Genomic DNA, 27,395 nt, shown 5'->3' with positions numbered 1-27,395 from the left:
TAAAAAAAAAAGAATCTACTCCCCCAGAGGTTTTATATCCTATCTGAATTAAATACGATGGGACTGGGGCTCCTGGGTGGCTCAGTGGATCAGCTCAGTTCATGATGTCAGGATCTCGGGATCAAGTCCCGCATTAGGCTCCCTGCTTCATGAGTCTGCTTCTCCCTCTGCCTCTGACCCATCCTCCCTCCCTACCCCATACTCCCACTCTCTCTCTATCTCAAATAAAATCTTTTTAAAAATTTAAAAATTAAAAAAATAAATACTAAGGGATGGAGTATTTTACCAGAATCCCTACCCTACGTGCATTCTATCTTTTGCCCCCCATTCCTGTTGGACTGCCCAAAGTACATCATAGACTCTCAGCAAATGTTTCCGGATGTGACCCCAGTGCTTTGCTAACCAATCTGTACTGCCAACTTCGCCCAGATCTCATCCAGTAATTGATCCCTATCTTGTTAACTCTTTGATGCTTTTTAAAAAAGATTTTATTTATTTATTTGACAGAGAGAGAGATCACAAATAGGCAGAGGGGCAGGCAGAGGGAGGGGGAAGCAGGCTCCCCACTGAGCAGAAACCCTGATGTGGGGCTCGATCTCAGGACCCTGAGATCATGACCTGAGCCGAAGGCAGAGGCTTAACCCACTGAGCCACCCAGGTGCCCAACTCTTTGATGCTCTTTAAAATTTTTTGTTGTGCTTTGTCCACCTTAGAATTTTTTTTTTTTTCTTTGTGGAGAAGATTGTTCAAAATTACCCAGTCTAGGGGAGCCTGGGTGGCTCAGTGGTTTGGGCCACTGCCTTCGGCTCAGGTCATGATCTCAGGGTCCTGGGATCGAGTCCCGCATCGGGCTCTCTGCTCGGCAGGGAGCCTGCTTCCCTCTCACTCTCTCTGCTTGCCTCTCTGCCTACTTGTGATCTCTCTCTGTCAAATAAATAAATAAAATCTTAAAAAAAAAAAAAATTACCCAGTCTACCACTACCAGAAGAGGAAGTTCTGGGTTTTGGTAGTAGAGTTCCGTATCCTGAACCAGTCTTGAATTCCTGGAATAAACCCCATACGGTCATGATATATTAATTTAATATGCTCTATTTTATGTACTAAGATTGCATTTGGACCTTTTGCACTAACATTCTTGAGGTATATTTATCTATTTCATGAAGTATTTTACTGGCTTGGTATCAGTCCTGTGATCATATTTTTAAAAAGTTTTGGAAATTTTTCTTCTTTTTCTATACTATATAACAGTTTAGACAGCTCTGTGATCATCTTCTCTTTAAAGGTTTGGTAGAATTCCCCTGTGAAACCGTGTAGAGCAGTGGTTTTAATTGCAGCCATTGGGACCCTTGCTGAGGGGACAAGTGTAATCTAAATGACAGACAGTATTTGATCCACACCAGTGCACACAGCTGGAGCTGGAGTAATTGTGTGATTTAAAACATTTTAATTCTAGTACATTTTTAATACCATGAAATTATAAAGATTAACTCTTGGCTTTTGTTGTTGCAAGAGTGAAAAAGCTTTCAGGTTTTTTTCTTTTACTCATTTCATGCTCTAGTCTTTTTCAGGGATCGAAACGCATTGGGCCACTTCCCAAACATGTATTCTGCCTTTCTTGATTCTCAGAGCCCTAGAGATGTGTCTGGTTGCTCCAGGCCATAGGGACAACCCTCCCTCCAATCCCCAAAGTTAATCTCCTATAAAATTTGACATTTGCTCATCAAAAAAATTCCTATTTCTGGGCTGCTTATCTGTGCTGTTCTCTCCCAAAGGGATAGGGTTTCATCTCCGATTAATCCCATAAGTGGAGTAAATGTGATCATTAGGAATAATGATGAAAGCAAGATGGGGAGACAGACTGTCAAATTTGCACTCTAAAGCAAAATCAAAACAGACAAAACCCCAAAACAGAAACAGCCCAAAACTCTTTTAGGAAACAATGTGATATTTATTAATAGGCTTTTTTCTCATTTCCCCTTCTGAGGGAAAAATCACGCAGAGAGACACTGATGCCCAAAGGACCTCAGGTCAGAAGTGATCTTTCTGGAGTGGACTGGTTTCATAGGAAGTATAGGATGTAGAGTGTAATTTGGGGCTTCAAAGTTAATAGGAGACAGAAGGTAGCTGAATTGGGACCCTGCCTTGCCCTCAAAAGCCTGAAAAAGAAGATGGGATTCAAGTTCACTGCCAAGATAGAAGTGCTGGAATTTCAGGATATTGTCATGTCCAGCTGGTATGTACCTCTACTATATGGGACTGATGTGATTTTGTTGGCTAAATGAAGTTAGTCAGCCACGAATTAGGGGAAGCTACAAATTCTAGTTGCCCACATTCATGTCTGTCTCAGGTGCATATTGTAATCTCCTTGAGGAGATTATTATTTATTTTATCTTTCAAAAGATTTTATTTGAGGGGTGCCTGGGTGGCTCAGTGGGTTAGGCCTCTGCCTATGGCTGGGGTCATGATCCCAGGGTTTTGGGATGGGCTCTTGGCTCAGCAGGGAGCCTGCTTCCCCCTCTCTCTCTGCCTGCCTCTCTGCCTACTTGTGATCTCTCTGTCAAATAAATATCTCTCTTCCTGTCCAAACCCCAAAAAAGATTTTATTTGAGAGAAAGACACAGAATATGAGCAGTTGGAGCAGTAGGGAGGGGCAGAGGGCCGAGTGAGAAGCAGGCTCCCCACTGAGCAGGGAGCCTGATATGGGACTCTATCCCAGGACCCCCGTATCATGACCTGAGCTGAAGGCAGATGCTTAACTGAGCCACCCAGGTGCCCCGAGGATGGTTATTATATTTTTAATCTCTGAATTCCCAATGCCTGGCACAGAGTACATGAAAGAAAGAATAAAATAATTAAAATAATGGTTTACATGGCTTCTTTCTTTCTTTGTTTGTTTGTCTGTTTGTTTATTGTGTATGTGGGTTAGGCCCTATGCTGGGTGCTGGTAATAGATCAGAGGACATCCGTGGTCTCCGCCCTAGTGGGGTTTGTGGTTCAACGGCACAAGATGTTCAAACGTCAGAGATGGTCATGGGAGGGACGGTGCATGTGGGCTCAGCCCGTGCTCTAAAGAGGCTTCCCACTGGCTGTCCGTGGGACTTACAGAGAGCGTAGCAAGAGTGTTGGGAGAGATGACTCAGATTCTGGGGGCCTCTCACTGCCTCTGCCCCTGTTTAGATAGAGATGCTCTCCTTGAGTAAGAAGAAAGCCAGGGCGCCCACCTCGACGACTTCTCACAGCCCGAGGCCCTAGGCGCAGACAAGGTGATCTGCACCGGGGCTGTTCCAGAAGGGAGACCGAGGTGTGGGGGTGTGGCTTCCCGGGGCAAGCGCTCCAAATTAGGCGGCGGCAGCGCGCCCCCTGCTGGCTCCAGGGCCGTTCTGCAACTAGCGCCCCCATCAACCTGGGAGGAAGGCCACTCAGACTCAAAAGTCACAACAAGAACGTTTCTTCTTCCTTCTAAAGGCAGAAAACAAATTCCCCCAAAGGAGAAAATCTACCAAGACTACCAGGGATCCAGGGACCCCATATCTCATACTTCCTGGGGGAATCAGGAAGGAATTAGGAATGAATAAGTGGTAAACAAAACTCCCATCTTGTAACCTTGGCTACCCACTCTACTGACCCAAACCACTCTCCCCTTCAATTCTCATTTTGGGCTCAACCTGAGAAAAGTTACAAGAACTGTTATAAAACATCTGTCCCCCTCTTTTTTCTGCAAATAAAATGACCCTGGGTGTTGGTAATAATACAGATAGCATCACTTGTAAAAGGTATGTCTAGTTTACTGGCATCTCCCTTCTCCCTAGCACATAATTTGAGCATTTTCTTAAAAGAAAGACTTTACCGCCCCCAACTAATCTTTTCCAAAGAGTGATAATTATAAATTCCAAACAAAACTTCGAAGCATGTGAGCCTCTCTCAGGCTTTTCACTTCAATAGATCTGCTAATTAAAAGCTATAATTTAACAAATAATGACCTAACCATCTCACTTTGAAACCAAACAAAAACTTACCACTACAACGTTGGACTAGATAAAGATAAAGCCAGACGCAATTCAGATTCCTGCTGGGCCCATGCTGGCCACAGGCCCGACGCCTTTGATTAGAAGATTTTGATTAGAATGGTTTTCCAAACCATTTGGAACAAACTCATGTCAGGGTGGGTAAGTGAGCAATTTGTGAGGCTAAGTGTTTTTTTGGACCCACTCCCACTGCTGATGGAGCAGGATGGAATATTTATCTTTTCCTCGCCCTCATTCATTGTCACTTGGTCAATTTCATTTTCTCCCTGACCCTTCTTTGGCCCTCGGGGGAGAGAGTTGTTTCTGACGTTAACAAGCAGGAAAAAATCGCGTAAAGGAAAACTAGTGATGAAACCGGGTGAGGCTCGCTGCATACAACAGCATCCTCAGTGGTTAATAAAATAATAAACGATGAAAGCAAGATTGCTTCCCACCTACCACGCCCCCTCCCTTAGCTGGGAATTGGGCATCTGGGCGAGCCTAAAAATAGCCTAGTGTTCTGGAACCTCCTCCGCAGCCCAAGCTCGTACCCGTCGCCAATGTGTGCCATCCGTCTGCTCCGGGCAGCGCTCATTCTCCATGGCAAGAGGGCTGCAAACACTGGCCCCTTCCTGCAGTCCTGGAGACGGGAGAGAATTGGGTGCATCGAAAAGGCATAGGGAGGGGCAAAGGGCTCCCAGTGGAGCTGAGACACTGGTGGGTATTGGGTGAGACCCCAGGGTAATACAAAGCTTGGACACCGAATCTATCTGTAGAAGTAAGGAGAAAGGAGCTGCCAGGTGTCTGCACGTCACACTCCTACCTCCAGGACCTCGTCCTGTACTGTTACCTCCCTAGGAACTGCTCCTGCTTTGAAACCTTAAGTCCTCTCTTGAGCACAATCCCTGTCCGTTATCTCCCTCTCCTCTTTGTTCCACCCGTAACCTGTTCGTCACCCTCCTCCTCCTCCATGCTACCATACACTGAATGCTTACAATGTGTCCAGCACCTATGCTAAGTAATATATGTGGATTGATTCAATTATTCTTGCAACAACCCTAAAGCAATAGTAACAGATATTTTTTAATCCCTCGTTCCATTTTCTTCCTCTCTTCTCTTCCTGTTCAAACCAACTTTACCGCATGAATCAAACAATCTGCATATCTGCTACCGCCAGAGTCCTTCTCTGAGGACTGTGGTTACCTTCTAAGGGTTTCTTGCTTTGTCCTGGGTCACGTGACTGAACGATTCTTCTAGCTCACAGGTTGGTTCCGGAAACGGGGCCCAAGCCCAAAGTGGCTATGCACTGGTTGGACTTAGACAAACCAACCGCCCACATATGAGCCTGTGAGAATCTGTCCAATAGGGATGCTCCTTATTGACAACATCAGCCTATCAGATTCTCTCTGGAGGTTCCAATGCCAGGTGCATGCTGGGACAAAGGGAGAGATAACAAATAATAACCACAGTAACTGTGTGGACCCGGATGTGTGCATACCAAGTGCCAGGGGCTGTGCCCAGCACTTCTCAAGTTTTACCTGATTTAATCTTACAGCTGTCTTACAACATAGATACTATTAGCAACCCCCACTTTAAAATGAGAAAACAGAGGCTTGAGCAGGTTAATCAAGGTGCTAAGGGTCACCCAGCCATGGTAGAAAGGAAATTCAAACCCAAGCAGTGAGATTTAAGAAACTCTACCATTTTAAAAAATAACTTAAAATTGTAAATTAATAAAAGATAATGGTTGTTAGGGATGAATTAGCTGAGAACAAAAGATGTTTAGGGCAATGAGACTCCTCTGTATGATACTGTAATGGTGGACACATGTTGTTTTATATTTGTCCCAACCCATAGACTATACAACACTGAGAATGAACACTAAGCTGTGAACTTTGGGTGATTATGCTGTGTCAACGTAGGTGTGTTGATTGGCTGCATGAAACGTATCACTTTGGTGGAGGATGGGGATAATAGGGGGTGCGGGGGGGGGGGAGCAGCGAAGGGGTGTATGGAAAATCTCTGTACCCTCTGCTCAATTTTGCTGTGAATCTAAAACTGCTGTAGGGGGGTGCCTGGGTGGCTCAGTGGGTTATGTCTGTGCCTTCGCCTGGGGTCATGGTCTCAGAGTCCTGGGATTGAGCCCTGCATCAGCAGGGAGTCTGCTTCCCGCCGCCCCCCCCCCCCCCCCCCCCGTCGGCCTCTCTCCCTGCTTGTGATCTCTCTCTGTCTGTCAAATAAACTTAAATAAATAAATAAATAAATAAAACTGCTCTAAAAAATAAAGTCTGTTTAAAAAAAGATAATAGGGCGCCTGGGTGGCTCAGTGGATTAAGCCACTGCCTTTGGCTCAGGTCATGATCTCAGGGTCCTGGGATCGATCCTCACATCGGGCTCTCTGCTCTGCAGGGAGCCTGCTTCCTCCTCTCTCTCTGCCTGCCTCTCTGCCTACTTGTGATCTCTCTCTCTGTCAAATAAATAAATAAAATCTTGAAAAAAAAAATTGGGGATGCTAATGCATTTACTAATCACAAAAAAAAACCATTAAAAAAAAAAGATAATAGAGTCACATGATCCAAATGTTTTTGATTTTTATTTTATTTAAGATTTTTAAAAATTTATTCATTTGAGATGGTGGGGGAGAGAGAGAGAGCACAACCGGGGGAGAGGGAGAGGGAGAAGCAGGCTCCCCGCTGAGCAGGGGGAGCGCCACATGGGGCTCAATCCCAGGACCCCGGGGATCATGATCCTAGCCAAAGGCAGGTGCTTAACTGACTGAGCCACCCAGGTGCCCCAAAGTTGGTGTTTCTTACAGTGAGGCCCGGGACGGCAGCCTCAGCCTCCCCTGGGAGGCTGTTAGAATGCACATTCTAAGGCCCTGCCCCAGACTTACTGAGCCAGAAACTCTGGGAACCAGTCCCCAAACCATGTTTTATACAAGCCCTCTGTGTGATTCCAATCCACGCTCAGGTTTGAGAACCATCATCCTAAAGTAAATTGATAAGTCCCTTCCTTGTATCCTAGAAGAACCTCATAATACATCCAGTACCATAATCCAGTCGTCAAGATGGTTGATCGTCTTCCTCGACTTCTTCAATTCAGGACTATGGCTGCTTTCTTGAAACGTTCTACTCACTGGTTTCTGTGAGTCTTCTCTCGTGGTTTCTCTCCTACACCTCTGGCCTCCTTCATCAGCTTCCTCTGAGGGCACCTCCTTACCACCCACCACGACTTCACTGTTCTTAACGATCTTTCTGACACCCACCGTTCCTCTCCGTCTACGTGTTTCCTCAGGCGATGTCATCCCCTCGCCCGGCATCAGCAGCTACCAGCACTGCTGCTGCCAGGCTCTACCCCCACGCTAACCTCTCCTCAAGTTTCATGCTTCTATCAGCTTTTACCAATTGTGACCATCTCCATTTGCAGGTCCCACAGCCAACCCAGACTCAACTTTTCAAAAACTTGAGTTCTTTGTCTTCTTCTCATGATGTGTTCCTCCCCCAGAAGAATGGAAATCCTATGGTTGGCTCCCCCTGGCAACCAGACCCCATCCTTAGAGATGGTCTGAAAATCACCTCATTAATACAACAAAGGACACCTTTATTGCTCTCATCACTTAGGAAGGTCCAAGGATTTGAGGAGCTCTGTGCCAGGAACAGGGTTGTTTCCATGAGTGCACCATATGCAATTCTGTGATGCTTATACAGAACAGTTAGGGATGCCCGGGGGGGCTCAGACAGTTAAGCGTCTGCCATTAGCTCAAGTCATGATCCCAGGGTCCTGGGATTGAGTCCTGCATCAAGCTCTGTCTCAGCGGGGAGCCTGCTTCTCCCTCTGCTCGTGCTCCCTCTCTCTCTGATAAATAAATAAAACTTAAAAAAAAAAAAAAAACAGTTAAGAGGAGCCTGGGTGGCTCAGTGGGTTAAAACCTCTGCCTTCGACTCAGGTCATGATCCCAGCATCCTCGGATCAAGGCCCACATCAGGCTCTCTGCTACACAGGGAGCCTTCTTCACCCCCTCTCTCTGCATGCCTCCCTGCCTACTTGTGATATCTGTCTGTCAAGTAAGTAAATAAAATCTTAAAAAAAACAAAGTTAAAAACACGTCTTACATGAGGGAAGTAGCTGGGGGGATGGGCATTAAGGAGGGCACTTGTAATGAGCACCCGGTGTTATATGTAAGTGATAAATCACTAAATTCTACCTCTAAGGGGATCCTAAGTGGCTCAGTCAGTTAAGCATCTGCCTTTGGTTCAGGCCCTGATCCCAGAGTCCTGGGATCGAGCCCCTCATCGGGCTCCTTGTGCAGCCGGGAACCTGCTTCTCCCGCTCTCCCTCTGCCTGCCACTCACCTTGTTTTCTCTGTCAAATAAATAAATAAAATCTTTTAAAAAAATAAATTCTACCCCTGGAACTAATAATACACTTTATGTTAACTAAATTGAATTTGAATTTTTAAAAAACCCAGACAAAAACAACAAAAATGAGATGCCTAGGTGGCTCAGTCAGTTAAGCATATGACTCCTGGTTTCAGCTCAGGTCATGATCTCATAGTCCTGAGATGGAGGCTTGAGTCAGGCTCCCCCCTCAGTAGATTTTTCTCCCTCTTCCTCTCTCTCCCCCTCAGCCCCTCCCTGCTCCAACATGCTCTCTCTCTCTCTCTGAAATAAATCAAATCTTTAAAAAGAAAACCCCACATTTTACAAGATTTTTCTAAGAATTATTTGCAAGAGGCTTTCAGCAAAGTGTGATCTCGGTGAGTGGAACATATATTCATTCGGTAGTGCTTATATTGATGTTTTTAACAACACCTCTTATAGGACGTTTCTAAGAAGTGAACTGAAATATGCATTCATTACAATGTTGTTTCAGTGAGTGAAACATAGGGCCGTTCTCTGATGCTTATACAGATAATATGTTTTAAAAGACTTCTTACAAGGTTTTCAAAGGATTATTTAAAAGATGATTTCAGAGGTGCCTGGGTGGCTCAGTGGGTTAAGCCTCTGCCTTCGGCTCAGGTCGTGGGCTCAGGGTCCAGGGATGGAGCCCCACATCAGGCTCTCTGCTCAGCAGGGAGCCTACTTCCCCTTCTCTCTCTGCCTGCCTCCCTGCCTACTTGTGATCTTTCTCTGTGTCAAATAAATAAAATCTTAAATAAATAAAATATTTCAGGGCTGCCTGACTGGCTCAGCTAGTACAGCATGCGACTCTTGATCTCAGGATTATGAGTTCAAGCCCCACGTTGGGTGTAGAGATTATGTAAAAATAAAATCTTTTTTAAAAAATGGTGATTTTAGCACAGTGTTTGTTGAGTGGGTAATGCTTATATTGAAATGTTTAAGAGCACTTCTTAGAAGATCTTGTTTCTAAGATGCTATTTGAAAGGAAACTGGGTGAAGAATTTATGGGGACTCTGTATTATCCTCTCAATGTTTATGTAAGTCTAGTAAATCTATGTAAATCTGTCATTAAAAAAATAGTCTGTTTTTCAAAAAGTTAAAAAGAAAGAAAGAAAGAGAGAGAAAGAAAGGAAGATTGGTTGGTTTTGTAAGAGCTGGAAGGGAAGGGGCTCCTCAGCTCAGCAGCAGGGTTAGCCCCGGCCAGCTGGAGGGGAGACGCGGTGCAGAGGGATATGTGTGAGGCCCAGCCGGAAGTTGAGGGTTCACACCTGAAGGCCTCAATTTCCTCTTCCCTGTCCCAGAAGTAGAGGGTGGGCTCCCTGTTGAAAGAACCTATGAAAAAACTGTGGGTTGCATGTGGTGACATCTGAAGAGCCCCTGAGGGCTGAGGGCAGCGGAGGAAGAAGCTGACCGGAGGACAGAAAAGCACCACTACCTGTCGCGTCACAGTGTCCTGTGGCAAGCCACTCCGAAGAGCAGGGCCTGGAGGCCTGGATTGACGGTCTCCTTAGAGTTTCGCATCTTGACCAGCAGAGGGCGCTGAGACACCACACTTTTTAAAATTTCGTTCGCGTTCCCACACCCCTAGTTTAGATTTCCCAATTTTCTTTCTGAAGTTCCAAAGCCTTTGATTCCGGGAGCAAAAAGTTCTTTTCTGAGCTATGTTTGCAGGATGAGACACTCTTTGAAACAGCGTGAAAGGAATACCTTGGAAGAGAAAGAATTTTCTTTCTCTTTTTTTGGTTTGTTTCTTTCTTTCTTATTTATTTATTTATTTGTTTGTTTGTTTGTTTGTTTGTTTGTTTGTTTGTTTTTACGCTTCTTTCTTTTACTTGCTTAACTCAAGGAAGACCGGGTGGTGTCCGGGCTGGCCATTACTGAATAGTTCGTGTGTGTCAGGTGATGTTCTAAGGGCTGTCTCATTTAATCCTCACAACCACCTCTGAGTGGTCATTGTCACCCCCATTTTACAGCCAAGTAAACAGAGCCACGGAGAGATTGAGAAGGTTACTGAAAGATCATTCCTGTTGCGCTAAGCTGCATTCCTATTTGGTTTCAACCAGTTAACAATTCTTCGACAGACTTGTGTTCTGGAAAGCCTGTCCTGGGATCCCGTGTCTGTAAATTTGGCAAAGCTGCAAACTCTCTCTGTTTCTGTGCGTATGGGCACAGTGGAGAGAGACTCCCAGGAGGCAGGTAGCTATGAAACCTGCTTGGTTTTGTTCAAACCTGTCATTTTTCAAATTTCTTCGTCCAAAGAACTTTTGTTGTTGTTAACACCTGTTCACATCTACACAACAAACTTTGTGAAGTACGGTGGTCAGCTCTGCCTGCCGTGGCAGGGAGGAGAGAGACCAGACTTGTTTGGGAAGGGTGTCTGGGGAGCTGAGTGCAGGGAGAGATGAAGCCTAGATAGACCGAAGCAAGATCAGTGAGAGCAGTCTGGGAACTCTTCTCCCATGAGGCAGTGGATGAGGGTGGAGGGGAGGGGAGAGACTGGAGACAAACCAGGAGGTAAAACCAACAGGTTCAGTGGACCATCGGATCTGGGATCCGATGTGTGGCTCTGGGAGGGTAGTGGACCATCAAAAGTGGGAAGTGTGCAGGACGGCTCCTTCTGGGACCTCCCAGTTCCAGAAAAGATCCCGGATGAATAAAGTCTCATCAGTGACCCCAGCTGACATCACGTGAGGCAGAAGAACTGCCAGATCAACCACAGAATCACGAGATATAACAGACTGGTGTTTTTGTTTTTTTTTTTTTAAGATTTTATTTATTTATTTGACAGAGAGATACAAGTAGACAGAGAGGCAGGCAGAGAGAGTGAGAGGGAAGCAGGCTCCCTGCCGAGCAGAGAGCCCGATGCGGGACTCGATCCCAGGACCCTGAGATCATGACCTGAGCCGAAGGCAGCGGCTTAAACCACTGAGCCACCCAGGCGCCCCTAACAGACTGGTGTTTTAAGCCACTTGGGGTGGTCGGTCATGAGGCCGTGGATAATTGGAATAGTGCCCTATTTCTGGACTGAGGAGAAGGAGCCAGGGGGAGTGACACCGACACATGACCGAGGAGGAATAATGGATGGAGTGAGTTTGTCCCGGAAGCTGAAGGGATGACCTGGGCGGAGCGAGGGCTTCTTCCCCTGACACAGAAGCAAAGGAGAGTGTGGACACAGAAGGGTTACAAGGTGGGAAGCTGGGGATTTCCCTGCGAGGGCCCCGCCACCACGTGACTTCCGCTTTCATTGTGGACACAGAGGGTGGGGCCTTGCCAAGAGCGAAGTGCCGGGATGAGGTGGGGGTGTAGGTGAGCCCTGGAGGGTTGGCTCTGTGATAAAACCCACCCACAAAAATACGAACTCACACTACACACAGAGAGCCCAGTAGGTCCTAGATTACCTGCTCTCCGGGTGACCGGTGCTGGGGATGGAGAGACATTGGACTCTCGGAGACTTTGGCTCGAATCGTGGCTGGTCCTATGATTTGGGGCTCCCCTTTAGGGTATTGGACCAGATTCGTGATTCTTAACCTTTTTATTGATTCCTGTGACACTCTGATAAAAGCCTACAGATATAACTTTTTTTCCTTTTTTTTCCCCAAGATTTTCTTGACTTATTTGAGAGAGAGGAAGAGAGAGAGTATAGGCATGCGGAAGAGCATGGGGAGGGGCATAAGGAGAGGGAGAAGAAGCGGATTCCCTGTCAGCACAGGGAGCCGGACACTGGATTCTGGGACCCTGAGATCATGACCTGAGCGGAAGCCAGACACTTAACCGATGGAGCCACCAGGGAGCCCCTAGATGTAACATTTTAGATAAACTACATATTATTTATTTGTCTCCACCCATGAAGACAGTCTGTTGTCCGTTTCATTTACTAGACTAGAACAGTGCCTGACACATAGTAGATGTTCCGTAAGTACTGATGATGAATTTGAGTGGGATGCAGAGACCATTACCACCCCCCACACCTAAAGTCAGCCAAGGTTCAGGACCCTGAAATAAGACGATCAGCTTTCTGTCTCAGGATTCTTAGAGTCGGGGCACCTGGGTGGCTTGGTCAGTTAAGCAGCTGGCTTCAGCTCGGGTCATGATCCCAGAGTCCCAGGATTGAGTCCCATATTGGGCTCCTTGCTCAGGAGGGACCCCAATTCTCCCTCCCCCTGCTTGTGTGCTCGTGTGCTCTCTCTCTCTCCCTGTCAAATAATTAAATAAAATGTTTTTTTAAAAAAAAAGGATTCTTAGAGTCTATGAAATTCCATCCTGAGTATTTCTGATGCAGACTGTGTAGCTCACTCCAACAAAAACAAACTTCTAACCCTGTACCTGGGAAGAAATATTTGCTATATAGGAGGCCAGAAGTTGTTTTAAATGCATTTTATGTTTTATCTTATTTAACCTTCACACCAGTCAATGAGGAGGATTTTATTTTCCTAATTTTTTAAATGAGGAAACCAAGGCTCAGAGAGGTTAAATAACTTACCTACAGGTGCCCAGGAGCTAGGCGCTGAGTCTGAGTCTGTCCAGCTCAAAATCCATTGAAAGATCTTTCTTCTAGGGCTCCTGGGTGGCTCAGTCAGTTAAGCATCTGCCTTTGGTCAGGTCATAGTCTCAGGGTCCTGGTATCGAGGCCCTCCTCAGGCTCTCTGCTCAGCAGGGAGTCTGCTTTTCCCTCTCACTCCACTTTGTACTCTCTCTCAAATAATTAAAATCTTTTTTTAAAGATTTTATTTATTTATTTGACAGATCACAAGTAGGCGGGGGTGGAGGGGAGCAGGCTCCCCGCTGAGCAGAGAGCCCTATGCCCATCCATCCCAGGACTCTGGGATCATGACCTGAGCTGGGATCATGACCTGGGATCATGACAGAGGCTTTAACCCATGGAGGCACCCAGGCACCCCTCAAATAATTAAAATCTTAGAAAGAAAGATCTTTCTAAGAGCAGCTGGAAACCTCACCACGTGCTGTGTCAGGAATATTCGCAGGAGAGGGAGACCTGGTTGTCCTGTTCATCTGCGGGAGGTCCCTGGAGCCAAAGCCCCTTTCCTCCCTGAAGCGTCGGTGAATTCCTGTGAAGACCGGGAATTCACCTGTGTCCCCGTGTGTCCTCACCTAACCCAAGAAAGAATACAGTCTGGACACATGACCTCCCATGAACTGCTAATGCACTGGGAGGCTCGGTTTACATAACTGTGGAAGGGGCTTAAGACCAGTCACGGAAAAGGGCTGTCTTAAAGCTAAGAGAAGCATCTGCAGTGCGGGAGACTCTGCTCTCTTTCCCCACTTCCCAGACCCACTTCAAGCAGGTGCTGGCGTCAGGTGCTGGCCTCGTCTCCCTGGGATTTCCTGAAACAGATAAACAGATACCAGAACACTGGAAGATGTCCTGAGCCTACCCACAGGATTTACGTGGGTGACCACCCGCCTCCCTGGCCTCTGGCCATCCCGCTCCCTTTATCTCCTGCCAGCCTCCCCTCTCTTAGCTCATAAATCTCCTTCACACAGAGGGCGATAAATCAGGGGGCTAGGAGAGACCCCCCAGCTCCCTGTGCCTTCCCTCCCCCTCCTGGAGAGGACCAGGGCTCAGGAAGCCCCAGGGACAGGGTGGGCGGGGCCGCCTCAGACCGGCCCAGTGCGGCATGTTAATTACAGGCCGGAGCCCAGGGGCCTGATTTATGGCGGGGCGGGCCACGTCCTGTGGCGGGCACTAGGCACGTCTAGGGGAGCCTGGAGGGGCAGGGGCAGGACACCTGACGGTCTCCCAAATTCTGAGGGCCTTGTGGAAATGACAATCTTGATAGCAACAAACTGTAGTATGTTTATATATAAATAAAATATAAACGGAATAGCAGTAGCTAACATTGATTGAGAGACTGCGCCAAACCGGGCTAAACACTTTATTAATCCATTCATCAAATATTTACTGAATGCCTATTCGGTGCCAGGAATTTTGCATATACCATCCCGTGAACATCTCCAAACAGCCCTGCAAAGGTAGTCCTTATGGTTCCCATTTTGCAAATGGAGAAATCCCAGCAAGAAGAGATTAAGTGACTTTGCCAAGGTCACTAAGTTAGAGAGTAGTGTGTCCAGGACTCATGCCCTTCCCTGGCTATCCGTCCTTGGAGCTTAAACTTTTTTGAGTAGTCCCTACTGCTTCTTGGCTACCACCTGACTGCCTGTCTTTCTGCTCCACCAGGAGCTGCGTGAGCTTGGGAAAAATACCTTTGCCTTGCTGAATCTCATTTGTCTTTGTTGGCAAAAGGGGAACTCTTGGGGCGCCTGGGTGGCTCAGTGGGTTAAGCCTCTGCCTTCAGCTCAGGTCATGGTCTCAGGGTCCTGGGATTGAGTCCCTCATCAGGCTCCTTGCTAAGCGGGGAGCCTGCTTCCCCCTCTCTCTGCCTACCTCTCTGCTTACTTGTGATCTCTCTCTCTCTCTGTGTCAAATAAATAAATAAAGTCAAAAAAAAAAAAAAAAAAAAAGAGGAAGTCCTCCCTACCTAACACACGAGTAGTTACAGGCATCAAACTAAACGGAAGTTTATGGAAATGCTTTTAAAAACTGTCTGTAGAATACAGCAAAAGTGAAGAGAATAGACAAGGACACAGAAAGTCTATCCTGTGTGTCATTGGATGGCCATAAGAAGAGAAAAAACAAAACGCAACAGAGGCAATATTTGAGAAGATAAAGGTGAGGAATTTTACCAGTCTGAGAAGAGATAACAAACGACAAATTCAAGAAGCCCGACAGCTAAAAAACACATACATTTAAATGTGTCCTAGTGAACAAAACAATCGAAACCACTAAAAAACGCAAAGCTTTCAGAACCAATCTGGGAAAAGAATTACCTTCCAAGGAGCAACTGTTATTCAGAAAGAAGCACCTCATCAAGAGGGATGGAATAAAAAGACAACATCTTATCTTCAAAGTGATTTTCTAAAAATGTAATCTTCAAACAGAATCATCACCAGCAGGCTTTCTGTAGAGAAAACTCTAAAGGCTGTCATTGAGCAGAAATAAATGGCCGCAGGAACGCCTGGGTGGCTCAGTTGGTTCGTTAATTGTCTGCCTTTGGCTCAGGTCATGATCCCAGGGTCCTGGGATCGAATCCTACGTCAGGTTCCTTGCTCAGTGGGGACCCTGCTTCTCCTTCTGCCTGCTGCTCCCCCTGTTCATGCTCTCTCTTTCTCCCTCTTTGAGAGAGAATAAATAAATAAATAAAAAGAAAGAAAGACATGGCCCCAGGTGGAATGTCTGAGATATAGGCGGTTAAGGCAGGGCAAAGAAATCCATGAATGTATGAGCAAATCTAAATGAACATTGATTGTATTTGTAAAAGATCTGTTAGACACTGTATGAAAAGTGTATTGGTTAGGGTGATGTTAGAGGCAGCTCTGCCCCAGGCATGAAGAAGGGCCCAGACTCCTTTTCCCTTTTGACTCCATCATCTTCAGCTCGTGGCTCCCAGGGCTGCCCTCCGTCTTCAAGCCAGAAGGAAGGGGAGTGCGGAAGTTGGATGTGGGAAGTTATTATGAACATGACTGGAAGTGACCTACATCACTTCTGCTCAAATTCAGCGAGCCCAGCCGACTGCAGGAAAGGCTGGGACATGGTGTAGCTGCTTTATTCATGGTCTGTTTCTGCATAACAAACTACCTCAAGACTTAGTGGCTGAAAACACAATGAACATTAATTATTTCACAGTTTCTATGGATCAGGATTTGAGAAGCCTACATGGTGGATTTCTTCTCCTTTTTATTTATTTATTTATTTGAGAGTGAAACAGTGAGAGAGAGCATGTGAGGGGAGAAGGTTAGGGGGAGAAGCAGACTCCCTGCGGAGCTGGGAGCCCCAACCGGGACTCGATCCTGGGACTCCAGGAACTTGACCTGAGGTGAAGGCAGCTGCTCAACCATTTGAGCCACCCAAGAGCCCAGAATTTCTTGTCCTTGTTTGCATGACGGAGTGTGCACATGACTCCTAGGACTCCCGCAGCTATTTTGCCACCATGAGGGAAGCCACCTTGAGAAAGAAACATACAAAGAAGAGATATAAAAGAATCACTGGGGGTGCCTGGGTAGCTCAGTCGGTTAAAGCCTCTGCCTTTGGCTCAGGTCATGATCCCAGGGTCCTGGAATCGAGCCCCGAATCGGGCTCTCTGCTCAGCGGGGAGCCTGCTTCCTCCTCTCTCTCTGCCTGCCTCTCTGCCTACTGTGATCTCTGTCTGTCAAATAAATAAATAAAGTCTAAAAAAAAAAAAAAAGAATCACTGAAGAATAATCAGAGGGACGATTATCCTAGACAAAAGGATTCTAAAATTCCCATGGAAGTGTAAAGGGCCAAGAACATCCAAAACAATTCTGAAAACGGACAAGGAGGCCAAGGGATTAGCAGATCACAGAAGGATTAAGCAGAAATGGCTGAGAATGCCATTATAGAAATGTGGCGGTATGAATCACTGCAGACATAATAAGCTATCTGTCAAATGAAGTTGGAAAAATTGGCACCTGGGTTCTAATAATAAAAATAAATATAGAAATCCAATAATCATGAAAGCAATGACAATAACAATAGTGACTACCACTTATGGATACCTACAAAGTTGTAGAAATATACATTCAATTTATCATCTATCCTCACACCGACCCCACTAGGTAGGTGTTATCATTTAGTGTTCCCATTTGACAGATGAGAACACTGAACTTCAGGAGGGCAGAGATGGCCCCTTGAGACATCTGTCTCTTGGCCTTCTGGCCACCGGGGAACAGCGGGCAGGAACAGGGAAGGAACCCTGTTTTTCTGCCCCAATAGTAGTGCCTTGTCCTAAGAATTCCAGGTCAGTTGGCTGCCTCCCCGGGAGAGAGGGAGACAGAGTCCTCGGTCTGCACGAAGCTTGGCCCCAGGACCCAGAATTCCCACCTCACCCCTGACTGACCCTGGGGCAGATCTATGGCTGATTAGAACCAAGCTAAAATCACAGAGGCCCTTTGTCATTGCTTTAATGAGAAGCCAACACCGGGTCATTAGTGGGTAGAGGTGATAAGGAGTTTGGTCCTGGGGTGGAAGGGAGGAGGATGCCCTTAGTTCCTGGGTGATTTACAACTTTAGTGGCGACTGGCTGAGGCAGGAGGAGAAAGTTACCATTCGTAGAACACGTTAGAGGAGCCAGGCGCTGGGCTGAAAGCATAAGGTGCTGTTTCATTTCATCCTCAGGACAAATCTGATGAAGCCATACTACTACATATCCCCACTTTACGGATAAGGAAACTGAGGCTCGGAGCGATTAATTAAGCATCTTGCCCCAGGCTATACAACTAATTAATGATGGTCTTATCCCAGAGCCCAAACAACCACTCTGCTGGGAAGTGTTATAGAGACAGCAGAGGTGAGTGTAGGTCAAGGAATATTCTAGCTTTAGAGCAAGAAGGAACAAGCTATCGAGATGTGCTTGATGGAGGGAAGTTACTCTGCGGGCTGGGCATTTTGGGGTAGGGTGGAGGGGCCCTATGCCTGTGTGAGCTTGGAAGAAAGAACTCCTTGGTGGTCAGTCTGCCATAAAAGAGAATAACGATCCTAATAACAAAATCGTATTAAGTGGGGCACCTGGGTGGTGCCTGGGTGGCTCAGTGGGTTAAGCCTCTGCCTTTGGCTCAGGTCATGATCTCAGGGTCCTGGGATCGAGCCCCTCTCCGCTCAGCGGGGAGCCTGCTTCCCCCTCTGCCTGCCTCTCTGCCTACTTGTGATCTCTGTCTGTCAAATAAATAAATGAAATCTTTAAAAAAAATATATGATTTGGGGCACCTGGGTGGCTCAGTGGGTTAAGGTTTCTGCCTTCAGCTCAGGTCAAGATCTCAGGGTCCTGCTATCGAGCCCCTAATCGGGCTCTCTGCTCGGTGGGGAGCCTGCTTCCTCCTCTCTCTGCCTGCCTCTCTACCTACTTGTGATCTCTGTTGTCAAATAAATAAATAAATAAATAATCCTTTAAAAAAAAGAAAAATATTGATTTTTTATTTTTAAAAAATATGATTTTAAATGACTAAAAAATTAAAATGATTAAAAAAAACACAAGACTATCTGATGCTACATAACAAACAACAACAACGACAACAAAAACCAGGTACCAAAGGCCCCAGCGCCCCAGGTCTCTCCCCCACCCCCACCAGGGTGACCATAATGCCATCAGCTAGCTCTCTGCCCTACCTGAGCCTTCTCCTTGTCACAGTTGGACCCTAGTTCGGAGAGCCCATCACTAGGGGCTGCTCAGAGACCCCTGGCTTCTGGTTCTCGAAGGAGGATGGGGAGAGGATAGCACTTTCCTTTTCATCATCTGCCACATCCAGCTGGCTGCTCCCCGTGTACCAAAGCCACTTTCCAAACAGGTGTTGACTCCAGTGCTTCCCTCCACCAACCCGCATGGTTCAGACCCCTCCCCTGTCACCTGGACCCCTCCAGTAACCTCTTACCTGGAGTTTGCCTTAGATCCAGTCTCCATACTGCTCCAAGGATCTCTAGCTACAATCCATATACCATATACGACTGTGTCACTCCTCAAATTAATATCCTTTTGTGGTACCCAGGGACCTATGGTGACAAAAAGACAAGCTTTTTTTTTTTTTTAAAGATTTTTTATTTATTTGACAGATAGAGAGCACAAGTAGGCAGAGAGGCAGGCAGAGACAGAGGGAAGCAGATTCCCTGCTGAGCAGAGAGCCGATGTGGGGCTTGATCCCAGGACCCTGAGATCATGACCTGAGCCAAAGGCAGAGACTTAACCCACTGAGCCACCCAGGTGCCCCAAAAGACAAGCTTTTTAGCATGATGCCTAGCAATCCTCAGCCTCATGTACCACTCCCTGGTCTTTTTTTTTTTTTTTTTTTTAAGATTTTATTTATTTATTTAACAGAGAGAGAGCACAAGTAAGCAGAGTGGCAGGCAGGAGAGAGAGGAGCAGGGTCTCTGCTGAGCAAGGAGTCTGATGTGGGCCTTGATCCCAGGACCCTGGATTCATGACCTGACCCAAAGGCAGCTGCTTAACCAACTGAGCCACCCAGGTGCCCCTCCCTGGTATTTCATATCATGTCTTGGCAAAGTGAATTTACTGCATTGTCCTCATTGTACCACAACGGCTTAAACTTCCGGGCCCTCCCACATGTGGTTCCCTCAGTCTTCAATGCCTTTCCAGCCCTTGTCTGCTTGGCAAACTCCTATTCATCCCTTGAAATCTAGTTCAGGCATCATGTCCCTTGTAAAACCTTTCCTAACCCCTCAGAGAAACTCATACTCCATCCTCTATATCACTTCTAAACCTTGAGTTCTTTTGTTTGATGTTATCGAAATAATTTGTTTATGAGATAGTATTCTGTGCTAGGTGGTGAGTTCCAGGAGGATGGGAACCTTGTCCATTTTGTTCATCACTGTATCTGCAGTACCTAATCCAAGACCTGGCAAATAGGTGCTCAATAAATGTGTAACTCAATTGACCAGAAAAGGCTTGCTGAAATCCAGGGGCTGGGGTGGGGGTCCGGAGATGAATGAATAAGAAGAGGGGTTCAGGAGATTGGGGGTTGGGGTTGCAAGAGCCATACTTGCTTTATGAGGGGTGAGAATTGATGCCAAGAGATGAAAGGAAGAAGATAGTCACTGCGGATTGTAGGGAAAGTCTAGTTCAGAGAAAGCAGCCTGAGCATATTTGTATTTCCAAGGAAGGAGCCAGTGGGAGAGGGAAAGCTATGAAGCCAAGGGAGCAGCAACCGATGAGCCAAGGTCCCCAGAAGAGGTGAGGACATGCCCCCAAGAGCACTGGGAGGGGGAGGGAGGACACCAACACAACCTGCTTCTCCCTCTCTACTGCTCTCTACTGTTCCCCCTGCTTGTGCTCTCTCACTCTCTCTGTCAAATAAAGAAATAAAATCTTTTTTTTTTCCTAAGATTTTTAAAAAGTAATCTCTACACCCAGCATGGGGCTTGAACTCACAACCTCGATATCAGTTGTCACAAGCTCCCCGACAGAGCCAGCCAGGTGCCCCTGTTTTGTTTTTAAAGACAGAGGAAATCAATGTTTAATGGCTTCCCATCTTTTGCCCAAGTACAACTAGAAGATATTGTAGTAGTGTACATGGCCATGTCACCAACCCAAGCTCCCGTGTCACTCCCTTACCCTCACTGGCCACCTTGCTTGTCCATATGCTCCTGAAGCTTGTCCATACTCTCCTGCCTCAGGACCTTTGAACATGCTGTTCCCTCTGCCCGGAAGCTCTTCCTCAAGATAGCCACAGCTCCTTGTCTCATTCAGGTCTTTACTCAGATGTCACTTTCTCCGGTGAGCTTCCCCTCATCCCACCTCTCCCAACCCCTGAACCTGCACACACTCTCCACTCCTCTGTCTTTTCTGATGTTTTGTTTGTTTTGTTCCCCCTCCCCCAACATTTATTACCTCCTAAAGTACATCTAATAGTACTTATTTCCTCCATAAATGACTTATGTTCCTGATGACTTGCTTTCCGCACTAGAATGTGACTCCCGTGAGGCCAGGTTTTTGTTTTATTCATTAATCTGCACCAGTAACTAGAGGGCAGTCAGTACACCTTCGTGGAAGGAATGAAGGAATGGGCAGCGCCTGAAACGGAGCCCACATTCGCCAGATTCCAAACGACCCCTACACTCTCTCGAACCGAACCGCTGAAGGCGAAGGAAGGCTGCAGGCCTTCCCCGGTCGGCTCTGCGGCGCGATCGGGTTCTCGGCCCCCCGCGGTCTCCGTTTCTGCGGAAAGCTCGTCCCCCCGTTCCGGGCTCTCTCTCTGGGGGGACCTGGGCCCTCCCTCGGGCGAGCGACGCCGGAACTTCCAGAGGGAGAGCAGGAATTCCTGCGATCCAGGCCCAGCCGAGAGGTAATGGGCACCTTGGCGGCCGCCAGCGGAACCGCCCGGCCCTAAATCACGGCCGCGGCCCCTCCTCCCGGCGCTGCCCTGCCGCGGCTGGGCGGGGAGGAGCCTTGCTCCCGGGCGGGGGCGGATTCCAGCCGCCCGGCGGGAGCGCCGGGCCGCCGCCGCAGGTGCCGCGGAAATGCCTGCCCCGCTGCCCGCCTTTGATGTCCGGCCGCCCCGCCGCGCTCCCCGCGCCCGAGCCCCCCGCGGAGCCGCGCGCGCCCCGGGGACGGCGCCCCGCGAGCCCACCCGGTCCCCGCGGCTCCCCGGGATTCGTGGGCAGCGGGCCGGGGGCGGGGGCTCGGAGGCGCCTCTTTCGGGCGGCCCCGGCCATTTGTCAGGAGAGTGTGGCTCAGAATTATGAATTTGGAGCCGTGGGCCATCTCCGGATCGGTGCGGGGAAGGGCGCGGAGGGGTGGGGGGAGCTGGCCTGGAAATGTGTGAAAGGCGGGAAAGAAGAGCCAGAGCTGTTTGGGGGCTGGGGGAGGAAGGGATTGGAAGGGTGGGACCTTCCCATGCGTGGGAACTGGGGCTGCTTGGGCATTTTCTCGGCTTTTCTTAACCTCGTTTTAAGGTCGGTTTGAGGGTTCATGTTAGGGGACCAGAAGAGAAGTCGGTGGTTCAGTCTCATTTGTTTTTTCCTTGCCGATTTTCTATGGCTATTTTGTTCCTTTTGAGACCCGTAGTTGTCTCTTGGCATAAATTTTCCCTCCCTCTAACACATGGGTAGGGATTTCTTAAAGTTAATGTGCAAGAAGAAAACTGCGTGTAATCAAAATATCCTTGAATAAACCTTACATTGTGGTATGCGAGGCACGAAGGAATGAAGCCGCAGCAGTCGTTCTTATGCAAGCTAAAATGTAAGAGCCACGGAGCTAGACGCTGGAAGAACAAATACATCCTTCTGAGCATTCCAACCACGTTGCTGTTAAGACAGAATTTTGAGTTCCATAGATCTGGGATGAGGTCTCAGATACTCTACAACACACTATGAGAGCCCCCTCCCTTTCTTCCTTGATTTTATTTTTAAGTAATCTCCACACCCACCATGGGGCTTGAATTTACAACCCCCCCAAATCAAGAGTCACCTGCACCAACAACTGAGCCAGCCAGGCACCCAGAGGACCACAGCTTTGACAACTATCAAATCCCCCCCCCCACAGGGAATGCGGTGGGTGGGGAATATCAAAGCATTTTTATGTGGCTGCAGCTTATTTCCTTCTGTTTTAATCCCGAGCTTCTGTAGACTTAAGTTAATACACGCTTGTGGTTGTCAACACACGGGAACGTCTATACCGCTGGGTCTGGTATTTATAGATAAATGTTTACTGGATTTGAATACAGAGCTTGTTTGATCAGACCAGTGTGGTGTTTCCATAGTTTCATGAATTTTTTTCATATCAGGGATTGCACCATTTTTCAACGCTCCCAAAAAATTTCCTAGTACCCGCTGTATACCAGGCACTGTGCTAGGACTGGGAATACAGAGCGGACCTAGATGTGGACCCAGCATGAATATAAAAGCGCAATCTGATCTGCTAAATTCTGAGATGGAGTTAAGAAGGGGAGCTCGCTAGCTATCCACGTCATTGCAAATGGTTAAGATTTAATTTTTTAATGGCCGAGTAATATTCCATTGTATATATACCCCACATCTTCTTTATCCATCTGTCAGTGGACATCTGGGCTCTTTCCATATTTTGGCTCTTGTGGACCTTGCTGCTATAAACACTGGGGTAGAGGTGCCCCTTTGAATCACTATGAGGGTATTATGCTAAATGAAATAAATCAGAGAAAGACTGTATGATTTCACTCATATGTGGAATTTTTCAAATGATTTTATGTACTAGAGGGGCTCCTGGGTGGCTCAGTGTGTTAAGCCTCTGCCTTTGGCTCAGGTTGTGACTTCGGTGTCCTGGGATCAAGTCCTGCATCTCAACGCATTGGGCTCTCTGCTCAGCAGGGAGCCTGCTTCCTGCCCGCCCCCGCCTCACCCCCCCCCCCCCCCCGCCTGCCTCTCTGCCTATTTGTGACCTCTGTCTGTCAAATAAGTAAATTAAGTAAATACAATCTTTAAGAAAAAGATTTTATGGGGCGCCTGGGTGGCTCAGTGTGTTAAGCCACTGCCTTCGGCTCAGGTCATGATCTCAGGGTCCTGGGATCGAGTCCCACATCGGGCTCTCTGCTCAGCAGGGAGACTGCTTCCCCCCCCCCCCCCCCCGCTTGCCTCTCTGCCTACTTGTGATTTCTCTCTCTGTCAAATAAATAAATAAAATCTTTAAAAAAAAAGATTTTATGTACTATTATTATTACTTTTTGTCAGAGAGAGTGAGCGAGCACAAGCTGGAGGAATGGCAGGCAGAGGGAGAGGCAGGCCTGCCGGTAAGCAGGGAGCTGGATGTGGGACTCCATCCCAGGACCCTGGGATCATGACCAGAGCTGAATTCCACATTCCCATATGTGGAATTTAAGAAATAAAAGAGATGAACATAGGGGAAGGGAGGGAAAAAGAAAATAAGACGAAATCAGAGGGGAAGACAAATTATATGACACTCTTCACTCTAGGAAACTAAAGGCTGCGGGAAGGGAGGTGGGCGGGGAGATGGGGTAAATGGGTGATGGGCATTAAGGGGGGGGTAGTAGATGGACTGAGCACTGGGTGTTGTATGCGACTGATGAGTCATCGAACTCTACCTCTGAAACCAATAATACATGGGATGTTAACTGATTTTTTTTTTTTAGATTTTATTTATTTATTTGACAGAGAGAGATCACAAGTAGGCAGAGAAGCAGTCAGCGAGAGAGGGGAGAAGCAGGCTCCCTGCTGAGCAGAGAGCCCGATGCGGGACTCGATCCCAGGACCCTGAGATCATGACCTGAGCCGAAGGCAGCGGCTTAACCCACTGAGCCACCCAGGCGCCCCGGGATGTTAACTGATTTTAAACAAAATAAAAATAAAGGGGAGCTTGGGTGGCTCAGTTGGTTAAGTGACTGTTTTAGACTCCGGTTATAATGTCAAAGTCCTCGATCGAACCCCACCTCCAGATCAAACCCTATCTCTGCCGCCCCCCTCCTCAGCGCAGGGGTGGGTGGTGGTGGTCTGCTTCTCCCTCAGCTCCTCCCCCACCCCTACTCGTGCTCTCTCTTTCAAATACATAAATAAAATCTTAAAAAAATAAAAAGTACTAAAAATAAAGAGGGGGAGCCCACGGGCAGGGGCTCTCGCAGCTGGCTTCACAGAGGGGGGATGTTTAGGGAGTGGCTGCAGAGGCTAGGGACCCCAGATCTCCATCCAGAATTCTGGCCTAGAGCCTTCCCTCCTCATGTGCGTAGACAGCTCCAGGCTGTTCTTGACTCTTGGCTTACTGGGACCTGGCTCACCTGCAGGAAGGTAAGCAGGGGGCCACTGGTCTGTCACTCCTGCTCTCTTGTGCTCTTCCTGGGGTCCCCATGGCCATCAATTCAGCCAGTATGGGAAACAAGATTAGCCAAGGAAACCCCAGGCAACAAATCTCATTCCAGGAGGTGGGCAGTTGGGCTCCTCTGGACTTTTCCTGGCTTCCAGCCTATGGTCTCTATTCTTTTCTACTTGTCTTTCTTCAATGGGGGGGACCCTGGGGGGGCAATCCCACCCTACCTCCCCCAACCCCTCTATCAGCCAAGCTTTTTTTTTTTTTTACACTTGGTTGAAACTATTTGAATTTCTTAATGGCTTTTGTTTCAAAGAGGGAGGGGTCAGGCCTCTAAAACAGCAGGTGGTTGGTGGGGGTGGGGGGACTCCCTGAGTTGACAACCAGGTCCAGCCCAGATGGGTTAAGACCTTGATCTTTGAGTGGGAGCCACACTGCCTAATTTGAAATCCTGGCTCAGCCACAGCTCAGCCCTCTGATTTGGGGCAAGCTACTTAGGTTCTCTCCGGGTCACAGTCTGTAAAATGGGCATTATAATAATAGGGCCCTCCATATAGGATTGTTGTGGGGCTAAGATAATATAGGTTTAAAAAGCACTCAGTAGGGGCGCCTGGGTGGCTGAGTTGGTTAAGCGACTGCCTTCGGCTCAGGTCATGATCCTGGAGTTCTGGGATCGAGTCCCGCATCGGGCTCCCTGCTTGGTGAGGAGTCTGCTTCTCCCTCTGACCTCTTCCCTCTCATGCTCTCTATCTCTCTCAAATAAATAAAATCTTGAAAAAAAAAAAAAAAGCACTCAGTAAAAATAAATAAACAGCCCTTAGTACCACGCCTGGCCTAAATAAGCGCTCCATACAAGTCAACACCAACATTATTAAGATGGTGATTTGCCATTATTACTAATTAGGACTAAGCAGCAGCCTGCTCCCGGTGGATTGTGAGTCCTCACTAGGAGGAAGGAAAGATGCTTGTGAATCACCCTATTGACACCCTCCCTTCAGCTCCCGCTCTCTCCTCTGTGAGGCTGCTCTGGGGATCGGTGGGAAGGGAAGGATTAGGTCATGTCTATCCTGTGAAGATTGGCGGGGCGGTGCGCTCTGGGCTTGCCCATCTATTTCCTCCTGATGGGGTGAGAGGGTTATGAGCTCCCTGGAGACACCATGGGGGTGGGGAAGCCTGTTAATGATCACACTTGGACTGAGGTTACCCTGAAGATAAGCAGCTGTAGTATTTCTCGAGGACCACTTTTTTTTCCTTTTATTTTTGAGGACCACTCTTTACTGGGATCCATTTCACTGAGACCTCTGAGGCTGGTATCCTCAGAGGCAGGTAGAGGACTGAGGTTCAGAGCCTTTTCCGAGGTCTTTACGAGAGAAACAACTATTAGATGAGTTTAGATTCAAAGCTTGTGTTCATTACCGCTACACTACTGTGTCCTCCACTCAAGGTCACCTTCATGGGCATGGGACCTGTGCACGCCCCCCTGCTGAGAAGGGTCCCAAGCTCAGTTTAATGCTCTGCTGTCGCCATCTCCAAACTCTTGATAAATATGAACAAGCAACCCCACACTTTACTTTTGCACCAGGGCCCTGCAAGTTACATAGCTGGTCCTGCCTACCGTCTTTTGTAGAGAGGATGTCTTCTTTGCAAAGAAGAAGAAACTGAGGTACAGAGAAGAAGATATGACTGGTACAGTTATGTAGCAAGTTGGTAGCAGAACTCGAACCTGGTCTCCTGCCTCCCTGTCCAGTGGAATTCTCTGGGAGCACTCATATGCCCAACTGTGCCCTGGATGGGAGAAATTTCAGAAAGGGACACTGGCTAGGGGAAGTTTCAGAAGGGCACACTGGCTGGGGAGGGGGGGGCGGTAAGGTAGGAATGGGTTTCCATCCACCAAATCACTTCTCCCACGGGGCCCTTCTGGGACCAAATTGTCTACCTGCTACCTCTTGACCTGCCCACCCTTGGTACTTGGGGCCAGGCTTTCTGAAGGGCTGGGCAAAGCCATGGACAGGACAGTGACTCAATTCTCTAGACTGGGTTGGAGGGGCTAAGGGACCTGGATAGGGGTGGGAGCAGAGGTGGCCATAGAGTAACACTCAGAAAGAGGATTCTCTGGGTTTTGACCCGATTCTGTCTCTTGCCCTGAGACCCAGTGAGACTGACATCCTGTTACTTGAGCTGGATGGGTGGACATGGGTGTTCAGCCATCTGTGGCCTCTGGTTTATGTAGAATCCTGCTGGAGGCATGCCTCTCTGTATGCTTGTGTGTGCATGTGTGTGTGTTGTGGGGTGATGGGAAACAGATTGAGTAGAGAGGAGAAAACATCTCTCTGCCTTCATTCACTTTTGACTTTCACAGATATTGCAGATTTGGGGAATAGAGCCCCAGAAATACGAATGTCTTTAGGACGCTTACAGTCTAGTGAGCAAGACTGACAGTAAATCAAATAATCACACAGACACATACATAATGTGTTTTCTGGTGCCTGTTCTCTTCCTCCGTGGAGCAATGAATTGTTTGAAATAATGGGGTTGTTGGCATGCTCTTTGGTGAGATGGATGTGAACCCTATACCCATCCCAGCTGATGCCACAGCAAACCTTTGCATTTTGGAGGCATTTGGATGGTGGCTGGGAATGAGATTGACCTTGGTGCTCCAA

At 47.7% G+C, this 27,395-nt stretch overlaps 1 protein-coding gene across 1 annotated transcript in view; it reads right to left on the bottom strand.

Annotated features, from left to right (window-relative positions):
* The window catches only part of LOC123930029 (basic salivary proline-rich protein 2-like), a 44,759-nt gene extending 23,100 nt beyond the window's left edge, over positions 1-21,659 (bottom strand). The window contains exons 1-4 of the mRNA XM_045986244.1: positions 21,372-21,659; positions 21,079-21,265; positions 4,556-4,644; positions 3,222-3,403 (exon numbers count right to left, since the gene is read on the bottom strand). Of these exons, the coding sequence (XP_045842200.1) occupies positions 3,222-3,403; positions 4,556-4,644; positions 21,079-21,265; positions 21,372-21,659 (746 nt within the window). The remainder of the gene's footprint in view (positions 1-3,221; positions 3,404-4,555; positions 4,645-21,078; positions 21,266-21,371) is intronic.
* Positions 21,660-27,395: the final 5,736 nt, after the last annotated feature.

This window comes from Meles meles, chromosome 18 (assembly GCF_922984935.1).
Source record: "Meles meles chromosome 18, mMelMel3.1 paternal haplotype, whole genome shotgun sequence".
Classification (NCBI taxonomy): Eukaryota; Metazoa; Chordata; class Mammalia; order Carnivora; family Mustelidae; genus Meles; species Meles meles.
The sequence above is the reverse complement of the archived record's forward strand: the minus strand, read 5'-3'. Positions and strand labels throughout refer to the sequence as shown.